Consider the following 17,079-nt stretch of genomic DNA (forward strand, 5'->3'; position numbering starts at 1 on the left):
ACTGATGAGAGTTCACACACAGTAAAGCAGCTCAGCAGAACAAAAGCTCCTCACACCTGCACACACTCCAGTCCAGTTTGTATTCTGAACAGTGTTAAAATACATTAAAACTGGCTCGTGTATGAAAAAGCTTGTGTTGTAAAAACATTCGTAGAAATGGGCTTCAATCAGGTCAGCCAATCACAGATCAGCTGGGCGGAGTCAGAGCAGGCACTCAGGTGTTTGTCAGGTGCTCTGTTTGATGTGAATGAAGCAGAGGCCGGGACTACAAACACACACACACAAAAAAAAAAAACACAACACACACAAATACACAAACACTGATACACAAACCGTGTGTGTGAGAGAGAGAGAGAGTGTGTGTGTGTGTGTGAGAGAGACGTACCTTCTGTGTCCGGGCAGGATCACGACGCTCAGGCAGTTTTCCTCCAGCGCTCTGAACACCTTTCCCACTCTTGCATCCAGTTTCTTCATCTGCCGCTCCAGCAGTCGCTCCTGAGGGTCACATGACACACAAAAATCAGAGACGCAGGAGAGCAAACAGAGAGTTTCTGTTTGACTGACAGCTGTCACTCACGTCACACTCCTCCCCCTGCTCTGACGTGTCTGGACTGGTTTCCGTGGTAACGGGGCGTGTCCATGAGGTCATGTGGGGCGGAGTCAGAGCGTGACACACTGAGAGCTTCCTGTTTCCGATCTGGAGGTCGACGCCCACCGCGGCCTGAGCACTGTCAGCGCACTCGAACCCTACGAATCACAGAACACTCGCATCATCACGTCATTTACATATCAGCGAGGTGAACTAACGTGGTGGACTCGTACGCACTGATGAAGGCGTGTCTGCCGCGCTTCCCAGCATGCTCTGCGGCGCTCGTGACGCACTGAATAGCGCCGAACTGCCTGAAGGTCTGGAGCTGGTCTTCATGGCGATGCGGTTTGGAGGACAGATTACTCACGTAGATAAGGCGAGTGTTCAGAGGATCGTTCTGACGCTCAGAGAGACGCTCGTCCAGGTCCAGACACAGCTCGTGTACGGGACGCCGCGCCTGCGCGCACAGAACCACATTAACACCTCGGCAGAACACCTCCTAACACCAACAACCAAAAACAACAACCAAAAACATAAAAAAAATAACAATAACAATAATAACGATAACTGTAACAGTACTATCAGAATAACTATATCAATATCTGCAACAATACTATAATATATAATACTATATAATACTATAATATAATAACAATAACAATACTATAATATAATATATAATACTATATAATACTATAAATATAACAACAATAACAATACTATAATATAGTATAGACTATAATATAATCACAATACTATAATATATAATACTATATAATACTATAATATAATAACAATAACAATACTATAATATAATATATAATACTATATAATACTATAATATAACAACAATAACAATACTATAATATATAATACTATAATATAATAACAATACTATAATATATAATTCTATTTAATACTATAACATAATAACAATACTATAATATATAATACTATCATATAATAACAATAACAATACTATAATATATAATACTATAGTATAATAACAATAACAATACTATAATATATAATACTAAAGTATAATAACAATTACAATATATAATACTATATAATACTATAATATAATAACAATACTATAATATATAATACTATATAATACTATAACATAACAACAATACTATAATATATAATTCTAAAAAAAACAACAACACAATAATATATAATACTATCGTATAATAACAATAACAATACTATAATATATAATACTATAGTATTATAACAATAACAATACTAAAATATATAATACTATAGTATAATAACAATATCAATACTATAATATATAATACTATAATATAATAACAATAACAATACTATAATATAATAACAATACTATAATATATAATACTATAGTATAATAACAATACTATAATATATCTTGCTCTTGTTTTCAGAGTGATTCTAACGATGTCGTCTCTCTGTGTGGTTATTGTTATAACTGTGGTGTGAACTCACCGTTATTGAGCAGTTATTGAAACTCGTTATAGTTATCATTGCTGCTGTGAACAGACATTTAGTCTGGAGTCACTATACTCAACTAATGTAAACAATGACGTGTGCTCAGATGAGTGAGTGAGTGTGTGTGTGTGTGTGTGTGTGTGTGTCTGTGTGTGTGTGTGTGTGTGTGTGTGAAACCTTGATGATGCAGCCATTGATCTGGAGTCCATTCAGATGTTCAAGAGCGAGCTGAGCTCCTTCAAGATGCACAAACACTACCTCCGCATGAACCTGCAGAGACACACACACACACACACACAGTCAAACACTCTACTGTCTCGGTGACTCAGCATGAGGAGTGTGTGTGTGTGTGTACCTCGTGTGTGTAGTGCAGCAGTCGTACGGTCCGCAGGTGTCCGCAGCGCTTCAGGAGTCTGTGTACGAGAGTCTCTGTGGCGTCAGACGGCAGCGGGCCGACATACAGCACACACATCTGCTGCAGACGCTCACACACCTGGAACACACACACATGCGTCAGAGACACCGTCTGCCTGCCAGTGTGTGTGTGTGTGTGTGTGTGTGTGTGTGTATACCTGCTCCAGGTGTGCTCCCATCGCTGCTGTCTGATTCAGTGTGTTTCTGAATGACGAGAACTGAAGAACACTGAGTGTGTATGACTGAACCACCCGTCTGTACACACACACCACCTGCACACACACACACACACAGAGACAGTGAGATACAGGTGTGTGTGTCAACAAAAACATTCAGTACAACATATTCAAAAAGTCAATAACTGGTGATTCACTCATAAGATGAACTCAATTCATTTAGAAGAAAAGAAAATCAAATAGAATGATTAAAAAGAATCAATTCAAACCAATGAATCAATCAAATATGACTTAAAAATGAGTGATTCGGGCTCACAAATGAATCATTCAGACCATCATTTTTACATTTGTATGATTCATTAAGAAGAACTGATTGATAAGAACCTATTAACAACTAAAACTAAACAATAACATTATTCTTATTATCATTATCAGTTATCGTTAGTCTGGTGGTATTGTTACAGTTTTCATTATTATCATTATCGTTTAGAAATCTTTATAGTTATTGTTATTGATAGTATTGTCACAGCTGTTGTTAGTGTGTATGACTGAACCACATGTATAAACACACCACACACACAGTGAGTTACAGGTGTGTGTGTGAGAGAGAGAGAGATCACAACACACACACACACACCTCTCTGTCACTGGAGCACCGGTGTCTCCTGCACTGCTGATTGGACAGTGAGCCGCTCGTCTCCACCGATCCGCCCAGGAACACTGCTGATTGGCCGGATCTGCTGAGGGCGTGGCCAAAGCGGAGAGGGCTGTGATTGGACAGAGAGACCGTCAGAGAGCAGGATCGTTAGTCTCAAACGAGTCAGATGTCCAGACGAGTACCTGCTGTGACGTTTGGACGAGATCACGTGATCAGAGTCATCGTCCTCAGGACACTCCAGATCCCACAGATCCTCCAGATGATCCTCAACCACCTGAGAGAGAACATCATCACCCATCCATGACCTAACATCACTGAGCTATGATTTACAGGAACCAGATGACAAGAACTGATTCAGAAGAACTGATTCAAAAGAATGACTCACTCACAAATCACAGTTCAAAACAAAAAAAAAAATCATTAAGGCCACCCTCTGTGAATTGGTTCATTGATTCATTAAGAAGAAATTCAAAAAGAATGATTTACAGAAACCAGTTTTAAAAAGCCGATTCAAAAGAACTGACTCAATTCAAATGAATCATTTAAACTGGACATTAAGAAACTGATTCAGACCTTTCTGGGTCCCTTCCTGATGAAGTACTGAGCCAGATGAAGAGCGGCCAGCGCGTCCTCACAGGGGTCGTGACCTATCCTGACCTCCGACTGGATCTCCCGCCTGACACACACACACACACAGAGGCTGTATTTACACTCGGCATTAACATGTGATCAAGCAGGTCAGATCTTCAGTCGATCAGGACACGGTGTGTTCACACTTGACAACATCAGCTCTCTTCTCTATCTGAATAACTGATCGGATCTGTCTTTCCCGCACAATATTAATATAAGTCTGCAGAGAATGGTCCGGTGCAAAGACAACCTGAAGTGATGGGTTTCCTTTGAAAAGCATTTTCAGTAGCGGGGCATTTTACAAATCAAAGAGAAGTGTAGGAGTCTCACTAGTCTCCACACGGGTGCTCTCCGTCTTTATTTCTGACAGTTCGAGAGACAGAGACGTCCAGCTGTGAATGCAGACACGATGACTGGATTGAGTTTACATTACACTGAGATCTGCTTCACAGTGCGTCCTCGACTACCTCTGGACCAGGACACGCTGATCAGAAGAGCGTTTACACTCGTGTATGAGGACAACATCCGGATACAGGTCACATGTTAATGCCAAGTGTAAACACAGCCAGAGAGAGAGCCATGTGTGTATGTGAAGCGAGCTGCAGCTGTGTTTGACTCACTTCAGGATGACCTGAGCCAGGTGTCTGAGCTTGAACCTGCGGCCGAACTCCTGCCGGTACAGCAGAGACGTGTCGACGACGTGAGGATGAACCAGCTGAGCACACACACACACACACACACACACACACAGAGTGTCAAAAACAAACATGTGCAGTCACTGGAACAAAGCTGAAGAACATATACAAGACAAACATTAGAAAAACTTGAATGAACTAACACTGAAAAACGTTTACGTTGAGTGACTAAAACTGAAATAAAATAAATAATAACTGAAAAATACTGACATGACAAAAGCACATTAAAGAACCAGACTGAGACCTGGATCAAACATGAAGACACTGCGACTGCCACTCCCCGCAGCCCTCTCCACTGGTTTCACTTGTTCCCACACCCCTCGTACGACTGGGAGGGGTGAAGGTACTGGTCTCCTTATATCAAAAGACTGGAAACCCACTCTGTTAAAATCCACTTTGTGGTCATTTAGCGTCCCCCAGGTCAATTGGGAAACTTCTTGGAGGAGTTGGACGTGCTGCTATCAAACTATCCTGAAGATGGTACTCCTCTGGTACTGCTTGGTGACTTCAACATCCACCTAGATAAACCCCAGGCTGCTGACTTCAACAATCTGCTCGCCTCATTTGATCTCAAGCGAGTCTCTACTACAGCGACTCACAAATCAGGCAACCAACTGAACCTCATCTACACGCGCTGTTGCTCAGTGGACAACTCTTTAGTTGCTCCACTGCACACCACAGACCACTTCCTCATTACTGCTAACCTAGCACTTACACCTGAAGCGGCACACGCTCCAACGCGGGTCACCTTTTGACGGAACCTACGCTCGCTCTCTCCATCTCGCCTATCCTCTGTGGTTGCATCCTCACTTCCTTCACTCTCGCAGTTTTCAGCTCTGGACACAAACAGTGCTACGGACACTTTTTGTTCCACTCTGACCTTTTGCTTGGACAACTTTTTGCCCACTGTCGTCTAGACCAGCACGCACCACCCCATCTGCCCCCTGGCTGTCTGATGTTCTCTGTGAACACCGCTCTAAAAACTCAGGGCTGCAGAGAGGAAATGGCTTAAATCAAGAAACTCTACCGACCTCAGTGTGTATCAGTCTCTCCTCTCTTCCTTCTCTGCAAACGTCTTCACTGCTAAAACATCATACTACCACGACAAAATTAACAACTGTTGTGACGCTCGGACACTCTTCAAAACCTTCTCTTCCCTTCTTAATCCGCCTCCACCTCCTCCTCCATCGACTCTTACAGCTGATGACTTTGTAGTTTTCTTCACAAATAAGACAAGAACCATCAGTGACCAATTCTCCACACCGCAGACTGAGGATAACTTCACAACGACTAATGCACCCTCTCTCCTCCTTCTCTCCACTCTCAGAGACGGACGTTTCCAAACTTATCCTGTCCAGTCATCCTACTACTTGCCCACTGGATCCGATCCCCACTCACCTCCTTCAAGCGATTTCTTCTTCAGTCATACCTTCACTTACTCACATTATCAACTCCTCTCTTCACTCTGGAACATTTCCCTCAGCATTTAAGCAGGCTCGGGTAAGCCCACTGCTGAAGAAACCATCTCTAAATCCAGCACTTCTAGAAAACTACAGACCGGTATCCCTTCTTCCATTCATTGCAAAGACACTAGAACGAGCTGTGTTCAACCAGCTCTCTATGTTTCTTGTACAGAAACAACCTCCTGGACAGCAACCAATCTGGCTTCAAAAGTGGCCACTCAACTGAGACTGCCCTGCTCTCGGTTACTGAAGCCCTGCGACTGGCAAGAGCAGCTTCAAAATCCTCAGTACTCATTTTGGCTGGACCTGTCTGCTGCTTTTGACACCGTTAATCACCAGATTCTCCTGTCCACCCTCAGAAAGATGGGCATCTCTGGATCCGTACTCCAGTGGCTTAACTCCTACCTCTCTGATAGATCCTTCATGGTGTCTTGGAGGGGTGAAGTTTCTAAGTCAGAACAACTTGCTACTGGGGTTCCTCAAGGCTCAGTACTTGGACCGCTTCTCTTCTCCATCTACATGACGTCATTAGGATCTGTCATTCAGAAGCATGGCTTTTCCTATCACTGCTACGCTGATGACACTCAACTCTACTTCTCATTCCAACCAGATGACCCGACGGTAGTTGCTCACATTTCAGCCTGTCTGAGTGACATTTCTAGCTGGATGAATGACCATCACCTTCAACTCAACCTTACTAAGACTGAACTGCTGGTGTTTCCAGCTAACCCATCGTTTCATCACAACTTCTCTATACAGTTGGGTTCATCAACCATAACTCCTTCCAGGATAGCCAGAAACCTAGGAGTTGTGATGGATCATCAGTTTAAGCTTCACAGACCATATTGCTACAACGACCCGGTCCTGCAGATTTGCCTTATACAACATTAGGAAGATTAGACCCTTCCTGTCAGAGCAAGCCACCCCAACTTCTTGTCCAAGCTCTTGTTCTCTCCAGACTGGACTATTGCAATGCTCTCCTGGCGGGCCTTCCTGCGTGTTCTATCAAGCCTCTGCAACTCATCCAGAATGCAGCAGCGAGGGTTGTCTTCAATGAATCAAAAACAGCTCACATTACTCCTCTCCTCATCAGGTTACACTGGCTACCAGTAGCTGCTCACATCAAATTCAAGGTACTGATGCTTGCCTACAAGACGACCACTGGCACTGCACCAACATACCTAAACTCACTAGTTCAATCTTATGCGCCCTCCAGAAGTCTGCCCTCTGCAAGTGAACGACGTCTTGTGGCTCCATCCCAAAGAGGTTCAAAATCACTCTCACAGACTTTTTCCTGGACTGCTCCCCAGCTGGTGGAATGACCTCCCGATCTCAATTCAAACAGCTGAGTCTTTACTCATTTTCAAAAAACATCTAAAGACTCATCTTTTTCACCTGCACTTAACCAACTAATACTAGTACTTACCTTTTCTTTTCTTGTCTATCACATTCTTATAAAAAAAAAAACCTGGCTACGTGTTCTGTGCTAGACTAAGTGAGACTTGTCATGGCACTTGTATAACATAGAAACATGTTGCAAATATGCTTATACATTCATCTGAACGCCAGTCCAAAGATTGAATTAAGCTAAAAACATCCACAAAATTAATAAATGTAAATGTAAATGTAACCACTGAAATTCAAACAATAAAAGCACTGTAAAGTAAAGCGTACGTGTAATGCGCGCAGGTCTCCGTCCAGAGAGTGACCGACCAGCACAGCGTCCGGCGGCAGCAGCTGCAGCAGTCTGGACTGAACGTCTGCCAGACGCGTGGAGACGGGTTCGAGGAGCGCTCGCGTGATCCCTGAGAACCTGACACACACACACACTACACTACAGACCTGCACAGAAACGTGTGTGTGTGTGTGTGTGTGTGTGTGTGTGTGTGAGAGTGTGTGTGTGTGAGTGTGTGTGTGTGAGTGTGTGTCCTGTCTGTCTGTGTGTGTGTATGAGTGTCTGTGTGTGTGTATGAGTGTGTGTGTGTGTGTGTGTGTGTGTGTGTGTCTGTCTGTGTGTGTGTATGAGTGTCTGTGTGTGTGAGTGTGTGTGTGTGTGTGTGTGTGTGAGAGTGTGTCTGTCTGTGTGTGTGTATGAGTGTGTGTGTGTGTGTGTGTGTGTGTGTGTACCTGGTGCAGTAGTCGATGATGGGGTTGGGTGGTTTGACGAGCTCGTCCAGCACACAGCGTCCACTGCTGTCCACCAGCGCCACACGCGTGACCTCTAACCCCGCACACGTCAGACACTGAAACACAGACACAGGTCAGAGCGCTGCTGGCCAATCACAGCACAGGTCACTGTACGCACTCACCATCTCACAGTCCAGACCGAACAGAGGGCTGCTGTCCGTCACACCGCCGTCGCTCTCCGTACACATGAACCCCTCGCAGCCCTGCCCACCTGCATGGCATCATGGGAAATAACATCAGCACGTGTGTGTGTGTGTGTCGTATGTCTTAGATGTGTGTGTGTGTGTGTGTGTGTCTCACCCTTCACAGGATACTTCTGTTTGATCATTTCCTGTTGGGTCAGCAGGAAGTTGGTCAGCCCAGTGGTGCTCAGCCCGAAGCGGCGAATCACAGGATGCCACCTCAGCGCAGCTGCGACACACAGCGGGTCATGTGACACGGATCATCAGCGGCCGACGGATCGGCGAGGAACGAACACTCACCTGGTAGCTCCACGCGCGTCTCTGCTGCTCTGTCACATACCGTGACCTCAGCGCTGAGGAGGTCAGAGGTCAGCGGGTCACCAGACGAGGGCGCCAGAGTCCATCTCTGAGACACACAGCACTGATCACTAACTACAGTACACAGTGTGTGTGTGTGAGTGTGTGTGTGTGTGTGTGTGTGACTCACTGCGCTGTATCTGTTTCTCAGGTGTCTGAAGACACTGAAGTATCTGTAGAAGTGACTCTGTGTGAGTCCGTCCAGGACCATCACGTTCACACGGGACACTCGCTCATCAGACACGCCGAACCAGCTGGACACACAACACACGTCACCTGACCGTCAGAGAGAGAGAGTGTGTGTGTGTGTGTGTGTGTGTGTACCTGGGCCTCCTCACGCTGTGTGAGCGTCTGAGAGTGATGTAGTGGATCAGATCACACACGTCCTTCACCGTCAGCACATCCTGATCCACACACACACACACACACACACACACACACACACACACACACACACAAAACACACACACACACACACACAGTGAGTGAAGCAGACTCTACACACTGATTGAAGAGCAGCACAGAGTGTGTGTGTGCCCTGTGGTGTGTGTGTGTGTGTGTGTGTGTGTGACCTGTGGGCTGAGCTCCAGTCTCTCTCTCTTCTCCTGGGGGTCTGACAGCAGACTGTCCACTGCCTTCCTCTTCCAGCACGATGAGGAGTCCACCTGTGCTTCAGCTGACCGAGTTTCACTCTTCATCTCGTCTGTTTATCCACTGATGATGATGATGATGTTCTTCAGTTCATCCTCCCTGGATCTACATCATATAATCATATTCACGAAAAACTAAAGCGCACCGCATTGACGCAGGTCTGGTGTAAATACAGAGATATAATCACGTGAAAACACGAGCGAAAGCGGCACATGTGTTCGCTGATCTACAGCTCGGAGATCGATTAGCCTCCACTGATCCGCAGCTCTGCGTGCGATTACTGCCGCTCTCGACCAATCACGGGCTCCGCCGGGGAACGCGACCGGAAGCGCAGCAGAACAACGGAAGCGGTGTCGGTGTGCGGCTGGTTTAAAGCTGCGGGTGAGTTTTATGATGCTGCTGTGTGTTCTGTAAATTAAATTATGTTTTTGGATATTGCGCGTTTAGCGAGTGAATCTGCAGATGTGTGTGTGCAGCAGCGACAACATGTCAACAAACACTGTGCGGTTAATTCTCATATATTGTATCTTCTGACCGCGCTGGAACATGTGTCACTACTGAAACTCTAATAATCATCTAATCAGAAGGGTTTATTGACCTCTCAAGACTTTGCTTACATCTACATTGCAAATATATATTATTTTGCTATTTTATTAAAAAGTTTTCAGAGGTAAATCAAGAACAATTACATTTTTAACAATATTTCAAGTGGGATTTATGCGATTTGTTGTATTATTTTAAATTAAAATTTTCTCTGTTAAAGGCAGAAATTTTATTCTATGTATTTTCATAACGTCAAAAAATAATTTTTTTTTGCAAACGCGTTTCGTAGTCGGATGTCCCACGCGGCGCTCGGTATGACGCGTGCTGCAGACAGGCGCGCGTCAGGAGCGTGTTCCTCATCTCTCTGTCTCTTCAGAACAAGCCTCGGAGAGTCATGTCTGAGACGCGCAAGAGGAGCAGGAGGCGCTTCGGCGGACACGCGCACAAGAAACAGAGGGGCGCGCGCGAGCTGGAGGTGGGCGCGCAGGGCGTGCTCGTCACCTGCAACATGAACGAGCGCAAGTGCACGAGCGAAGCCTTCAGCCTGCTCAGCGAGTACGCGGACGCGCTCTACGGCCCCGAGCAGGTGACGAGCATGTTTCTAGTGCACTACAGAGTGTGACAATACTGTACTACAGAGATGTGCTGTGTGTGTTACAGCCTGCAGACACGGGGGACAGCCTCAGTGAGGACGAGGAGGACGCAGAGGCAGCTCTGAAGAAGGAAGTGTCTCAGATACAGTCCTCGATGAAGACGCGTCAGCAGAGGTTCAGTGCGGCGCAGAGCGGAGCTAATAATGTTGTGTTCATTCACACTCATGGAGTCGGTGAGAGAACCACATCATGATCTCCTCACAACACCTCAGATCTCTGTCTCTCTACCCCCCTCTCTCTCCTCTCTCTCTCCTCTCTCTCTCTCTCTCTCTCGTCTCTCTCTCTCTCTCTCTCTCTCCTCTCTGGCTCTCTCTCTCTCTCCTCGTCTCTCTCTCCTCTCTCTCGGCTCCGTTTGTCTGTCTCTCTCTCTCTGTCTCTGTCTCTCTCTCTCTCTCTCAGACCCAGAGCAGCTGGTCCATCACATCCTGTCAGACCTCCATCAGACGAAGAAGAGGAAGTCACGTGTGATCCTGCGCATGCTGCCGGTCAGCGGCACGTGTAGAGCGTTTCCCGAGTACATGGAGAAGTTCCTGAGTGTGTTCCTGGAGCGCTGGTTCAGAGCGCCGCAGCGAGCCACATACCAGATCTGCTTCAAAGCTAGAAACAGCAGCCACAACAAGAGAGAGGAGGTCATCAGTGCTGTGGCCGGTACAGCAACACACTCACTCACACGCACTCACTCACTCACTCACTCACACGCACTCACACACACTCTCACTCACTCGCACGCACACACACTCACTCACGCACACACTCACACGCACACACTCTCACTTGCACACTCACTCACTCACTCACACACACACTCTCACTCACACTCACTCACGCACACACTCACACTTGCACACTCACTCACTCAGTCACACTCACTCACTCACACACACACTCGCACGCACACTCACTCGCACACACACACACTCACTCACTCGCACACACTCATGCACACACTCGCACTCACACTCACTTGCACACACTCACACACTCACGCTCACTCACTCACGCACACACTCGCACTCACACTCACTCACACACTCACACTCACTCGCACACACTCACACACACACTCACTCACACTCACACTCGCGCACACACTCGCTCGCACACACACACACACTCTTACACAACACACTCACTCGCACACTCACGCACACACTCGCACACGCACACACTCGCACACACACTCACACTCGCGCACACACACACTCACTCGCACACTCACGCACACACTCGCACACGCACACACTCGCGCACACACACTCACTCCCTCACGCACTCACTCACTCACGCACTCACTCACTCACACACTCACGCTCACTCACACACTCGCACTCACTCACACACTCACTCGCACACACTCACTCACACACTCTCTCAAAACTCACTCGCTCACACACTCACGCACTCACACACACGCACACTCACTTGCACACACTCACTCACACACTCACTCTCACTCGCACACTCACTTGCACACACTCACTCACTCGCACACACACTCACTCACACACTCGCACACACACACTCGCACACTCACTCACACACTCGCACACACACACTCGCACACACACTCACTCACACACTCGCACTCACTCGCACACACTTACACACTCACTCGCTCACACACTCACACTCACTCGCACACTCACTCACACACTCACTCGCACACACTCACTCACTCACACACTCACTCGCACACTCACTCGCACACACTAACACACTCACGCACACTCACTCGTACACACTAACACACTCACTCACACACACACTCGCACACACTCACTCACACTCACTCTCTCACTCACTCACTCTCTCACTCACTCACACACTCACTCACACACACTCACACACACACACACACACTCACACACACACACACACACACACTCGCACACTCACTTGCACACACACACTCACTCACTCACACACACTCACACACTCACTCACACACACACACTCACACTCACTCACACACACTCACACTTAGACACACACACTCACTCAAAAACACACACACATCGCACACACTCACAAACTCACTCACACACACACACACACACACTCGCCCACTCACACGTACACACACCACTCACTCACACACACACTCGCACACACTCACACACACTCACACACAAACTCACTCACCACACACTCCTCACACTCTCACACACACACTCACTCTCACAAACATACACACTCACTCGCACACTCACTCACACACACACTCACTCGCACACACTCCGCTCACACACTCACGCACTCACACACCACAAAAAAACACACACACACACACACACACTCGCACACACTCACTCACACTCACACACAAAACTCACTCACTCACACACTCGCTCACACACTCACGCACTCACACTCTCGCACACACACTCACACACTCACTCGCACACTCACTCACACACTCACTCACTCGCACACACTCACACACTCACTCGCACACTCACTCGTACACACTAACACACTCACTCACACACACACTCGCACACACTCACTCACACTCACTCACAAAACTCACTCACTCACACACTCGCTCACACACTCACGCACTCACACTCTCGCCACACACACTCACACACTCACTCGCACACATCACACTCACACACTCACACACTCACTCGCACACACTCACACACTCACTCGCACACTCACTCGTACACACTAACACACTCACTCACACACATACTCACTCGCACACACTCACTCACACTCACTCACAAAACTCACTCACTCACACACTCGCTCACACACTCACGCACTCACACTCTCGCACACACACTCACACACTCACTCGCACACTCACTTGCACACACTCACTCACTCGCACACACACTCACTCACACTCACACACACACTCGTACACACTAACACACTCACTCACACACACACTCGCACACACTCACTCACACTCACTCACAAAACTCACTCACTCACACACTCGCTCACACACTCACGCACTCACACTCTCGCACACACACTCGCACACTCACTCACACACTCGCACACACACACTCGCACACACACTCACTCACACACTCGCACTCACTCGCACACACTTACACACTCACTCGCACACACACTCACTCACACACTCGCACACACACTCACACACTCACTCACTCGCACACACTAACACACTCACACACTCACTCACTCGCACACTCACTCGCACACACTAACACACTCACTCACACACACACTCACTCGCACACTCACTCGTACACTCACTCACTCGCACTCACACACTCACACACACACACACACTCACACACACACACACACACTCTTACACACGTGTCTCATCTGTGTTCTCTGCTGGTGTCAGGTCTGGTGGGGAAGCTGAATCCACTGAATAAGGTGGATCTGACCAACCCTGAGCTCTCCATCATCATCGAGATCATCAAGACGGTCTGCTGTGTCAGCGTCCTCAAGGACTACATGCTCTTCCGCAAGTACAACCTGCAGGAAGTAGCCAAGGAGTCCACCAATCAGAGCACAGGCCCGCAGGAAGTGGCCAAGGAGTCCACCAATCAGAGCACAGGCCCGCAGGAAGTGGCCAAGGAGCCCACCAATCAGAGCACGGGCCCGCAGGAGGCAGCCAATCAGAGCACGGGCCCGCAGGAGGCAGCCAATCAGAGCACGGGCCCGCAGGAGGCAGCCAATCAGAGCACGGGCAAGCAGGAGGCAGCCAATCAGACGCAGGAACACGGGGAGGGAGAGAAAGCGGAAACCGAGAGCTGCAACTTCACTGCTGGCAACGGGACGAAGGAGGCGGAGCTTGAGTGAATGTGTGTCACATGACTCTAGCTGTTTTTAAAATCATTTCTACACAGTTTGCGTTTGTTTCTTCTTCTGTATGTGGGTGTTTAATTACCAGCTTCTGTTCTTTGTACAGGACTTGTTTTGGACACATTTTCTTCTGAAAAGAGGACAGAGGTGTGGAAATCAAATAAAACAAATAAAATAACATGTGTTTGTCAGTAGTACTGTGTCTTATATATTTGGTGAAATCCAAGCCATCCTTCTGTCTGTGGAATATGAAGATTTTTAACTCAAATACATAGTCTATAATCCATAATAACACTTCCTCCAGTGAAAAAGTGCATCTGCTGTTGTCTCTCACATCAGAATCCAGACACATATTAGTTTAGAGCTGTTTAAAAAACGCTGCTTGATCTGTGCAGATTTCTCTCCTGATTCACACCAGAACACTTTTTCACTGGAGGAAGTGTTATTATGGATTATAGACTCTATGTATTTGAGTTAAAAGCGAAGGGTTTATTGCTTGCTGCTTTGTCATTCATTCGTGTGCGTCTGAATAATGCTGATGATAGTTTCTACACAGCAGCTACATTACAGGATTATCATGAAGAGAAAGAACCCTTCAAACACAGGCTTCGTGATGTTTTAGACAAAACAGCCTGACATTATTACTATCATAATGTTCTCATGCTTTAAACTGTGGAAATCACGTGCAGCTGCTATTAAACCCACTCAGACATTCAAATAATAAAATATATATATTTATGTTAGCTTTTGATTTTTTGATATGACTTTTCTGTTGTCTAAATTGTTTTAATTGTTTTTATGCAATTTAATTATTATTAACTAATACAAAACCTTTAAATAAATATTTTTTTTACTGTAACAAAAGTGAGTTAAATAATAATAAATTACATATGTAAGTTCTGATGTATTTTGTATAAATAGTTATTTTGTTTAGGATAGTTGTCAAGGCAACATTTCTCATTTTCATGTAGTTTAACTAAAACCTAGATAAAATAAATTAAATTGCAATGTTTTCATGTGTTTATATTTTATAAGTTGTACTCAGGTTTTTTTTTTTTTTTTTTTTTTGGAAACCGAACTGAGAAGCTTTTTTAATAATACAAAATATATTCTAAAGTTCATTGTAAGTGGTAGTAGTGAAACACCATCAGTTTTACTGCATGAGGTCAGTGTGTGTGTGGTAATTGTGTGTGAGTGTGTCTATCTCTTCTCTCTCTCTGTCTGTCTGTGTTTTTTTTTTTTTTTGCTCTCTTGTGTGTGTGTGTGTGTGTCTCTCTCTCTCTGTCTGTCTGTGTGTGTGTGTTTGTCTCTGTCTGTGTGTGTGTGTGTGTGCTGCAGTACCGGCGGTGCTCGGTAGGCGGCAGTGCTCCGGCGCGCACTCACAGCAGCGGAAGCGGCGGCGCAGAGAGCGCTGAGTTCGGCGTGAGCTCGGCGACGGTGATGATGATGATGATGGACCCGCTGGACGCGGTTCTGGACGAGGTGGCGCTGGAGGGTTTGGACGGCATCAGCATTCAGACCCTGTGGCTGCGGCTGCGGAGTCGACAGCCCGAGCTCGGTCTGAATCTGGACCCGCTCAGTCAGCAGTTCATCTGGAGCTGCTTGATCCGAGCCGCGGAGATCCGCTTCTACCTGCTGCCGGAGCACCGGAGAGCCGTGACCCTGCGCGACCGGTACCGCTCACTATAGACCTCACTATTATCATTTAATCATTTAGCAGACTCTTTTATCCAAAGCGACTTACAAATGAGAACAGTAGAAACAATCAGATCAACAAGAGAACAACAACGGTATACAAGTGCTATGACAAGTCTCAGTTAGTCTAGTACAGAACACGCAGCCAGGGTTTTTTTTTTTTTTAAATGAATATGATAGACAAGAAAAAAAAGGTAAGTACTAGTATTAGTTGGTGAAGTGCAGGTGAAAAAGATGAGTCTTTAGATGTTTTTTGAAGATGAGTAAAGACTCAGCTGTTCGAATTGAGATCGGGAGGTCATTCCACCAGCTGGGAGCAGTCCAGGAAAAAGTCAGTGAGAGTGATTTTGAACCTCTTTGGGATGGAGCCACAAGACGTCGTTCACTTGCAGAGCGCAAACTTCTGGAGGGCGCATAAGATTGAACTAGTGAGTTTAGGTATGAAGTAGAGTTGAGTGTCATCAGCGTAGCAGTGATAGGAAAAGCCATGCTTCTGAATGACAGATCCTAATGACGTCATGTAGATGGAGAAGAGAAGTGGTCCAAGTGCTGAGCCTTGAGGAACCCCAGTAGCAAGAAGTTGTGACTTAGAAACCTCACCCCTCCAAGACACCCTGAAGGATCTATCTGAGAGGTAGGACTTAAACCACTGGAGTGCGGTTCCAGAGATGCCCATCTTTCTGAGGGTGGATAGGAGAATCTGGTGATTAACGGTGTCAAAAGCAGCAGACAGGTCCAGCAAAATGAGTCCTGAGGATTTTGAAGCTGCTCTTGCCAGTCGCAGGGCTTCAGTAACCGAGAGCAGGGCAGTCTCAGTTGAGTGGCCGCTTTTGAAGCCAGATTGGTTGCTGTCCAGGAGGTTGTTCTGTACAAGAAACATAGAGAGCTGGTTGAACACAGCTCATTCGA

General features: G+C 46.5%; 3 protein-coding genes across 7 annotated transcripts in view; 2 read left to right on the forward strand and 1 right to left on the reverse strand.

Moving 5' to 3' along the window:
* Window positions 1-375: 375 nt before the first annotated feature.
* Window positions 376-9,719, reverse strand: rexo5 (RNA exonuclease 5; the record flags this gene model as incomplete). The annotated part of the gene is made up of 18 exons (XM_042716022.1): window positions 9,400-9,719; window positions 9,152-9,231; window positions 8,958-9,081; window positions 8,771-8,876; window positions 8,589-8,699; window positions 8,411-8,499; window positions 8,229-8,344; window positions 7,776-7,914; window positions 4,564-4,658; window positions 3,887-3,989; window positions 3,496-3,587; window positions 3,293-3,422; window positions 2,638-2,751; window positions 2,421-2,558; window positions 2,243-2,335; window positions 827-1,046; window positions 578-747; window positions 376-495 (listed from the first exon to the last, which is right to left on the reverse strand). Coding segments are annotated over exons 1-18 (2,166 nt in total), but the record flags the coding sequence as incomplete, so codon positions are not given.
* Window positions 9,720-9,723: 4 nt separating this feature from the next.
* Window positions 9,724-14,669, forward strand: LOC122136012 (THUMP domain-containing protein 1-like). Of its 5 annotated transcripts, XM_042717533.1 has the most exons (7): window positions 9,724-9,859; window positions 10,398-10,607; window positions 10,682-10,847; window positions 11,074-11,322; window positions 14,012-14,185; window positions 14,228-14,280; window positions 14,341-14,669. In XM_042717533.1, exons 2-7 carry the CDS (start codon window positions 10,416-10,418, stop codon window positions 14,470-14,472), a joined length of 966 nt encoding a protein of 321 aa, XP_042573467.1. In that variant the 5' UTR covers window positions 9,724-9,859; window positions 10,398-10,415; the 3' UTR covers window positions 14,473-14,669. The 5 variants fall into 5 exon arrangements, with proteins under 5 accessions (XP_042573467.1, XP_042573465.1, XP_042573466.1 ...); XM_042717531.1 differs by having other exon boundaries at window positions 9,725-9,859; window positions 14,012-14,151; window positions 14,194-14,669; XM_042717532.1 differs by having other exon boundaries at window positions 9,726-9,859; window positions 14,012-14,280.
* A 1,183-nt stretch (window positions 14,670-15,852) lies between these two features.
* Window positions 15,853-17,079, forward strand: part of LOC109056813 (general transcription factor 3C polypeptide 1-like) — a 33,558-nt gene continuing 32,331 nt past the window's right edge. Inside the window, 1 exon segment of the mRNA XM_042716023.1 lies at window positions 15,853-16,148. Within this exon segment, the coding sequence (XP_042571957.1) occupies window positions 15,916-16,148 (233 nt within the window). The 5' untranslated portion in view covers window positions 15,853-15,915.

This window comes from Cyprinus carpio, chromosome B1 (genome assembly GCF_018340385.1).
Source record: "Cyprinus carpio isolate SPL01 chromosome B1, ASM1834038v1, whole genome shotgun sequence".
NCBI classification, from domain to species: Eukaryota; Metazoa; Chordata; class Actinopteri; order Cypriniformes; family Cyprinidae; genus Cyprinus; species Cyprinus carpio.

Excerpts from the sequence above, each read along its gene's own strand:
- LOC122136012 (XM_042717528.1), top strand. The coding sequence starts at position 10,416 with ATGTCTGAGACGCGCAAGAGGAGCAGGAGGCGCTTCGGCGGACACGCG. Across the intron at positions 10,848-11,073 it reads CATTCACACTCATGGAGTCG|ACCCAGAGCAGCTGGTCCAT; the intron begins GTGAGAGAACCA and ends TCTCTCTCTCAG. Across the intron at positions 11,323-14,011 it reads GGTCATCAGTGCTGTGGCCG|GTCTGGTGGGGAAGCTGAAT; the intron begins GTACAGCAACAC and ends TGCTGGTGTCAG.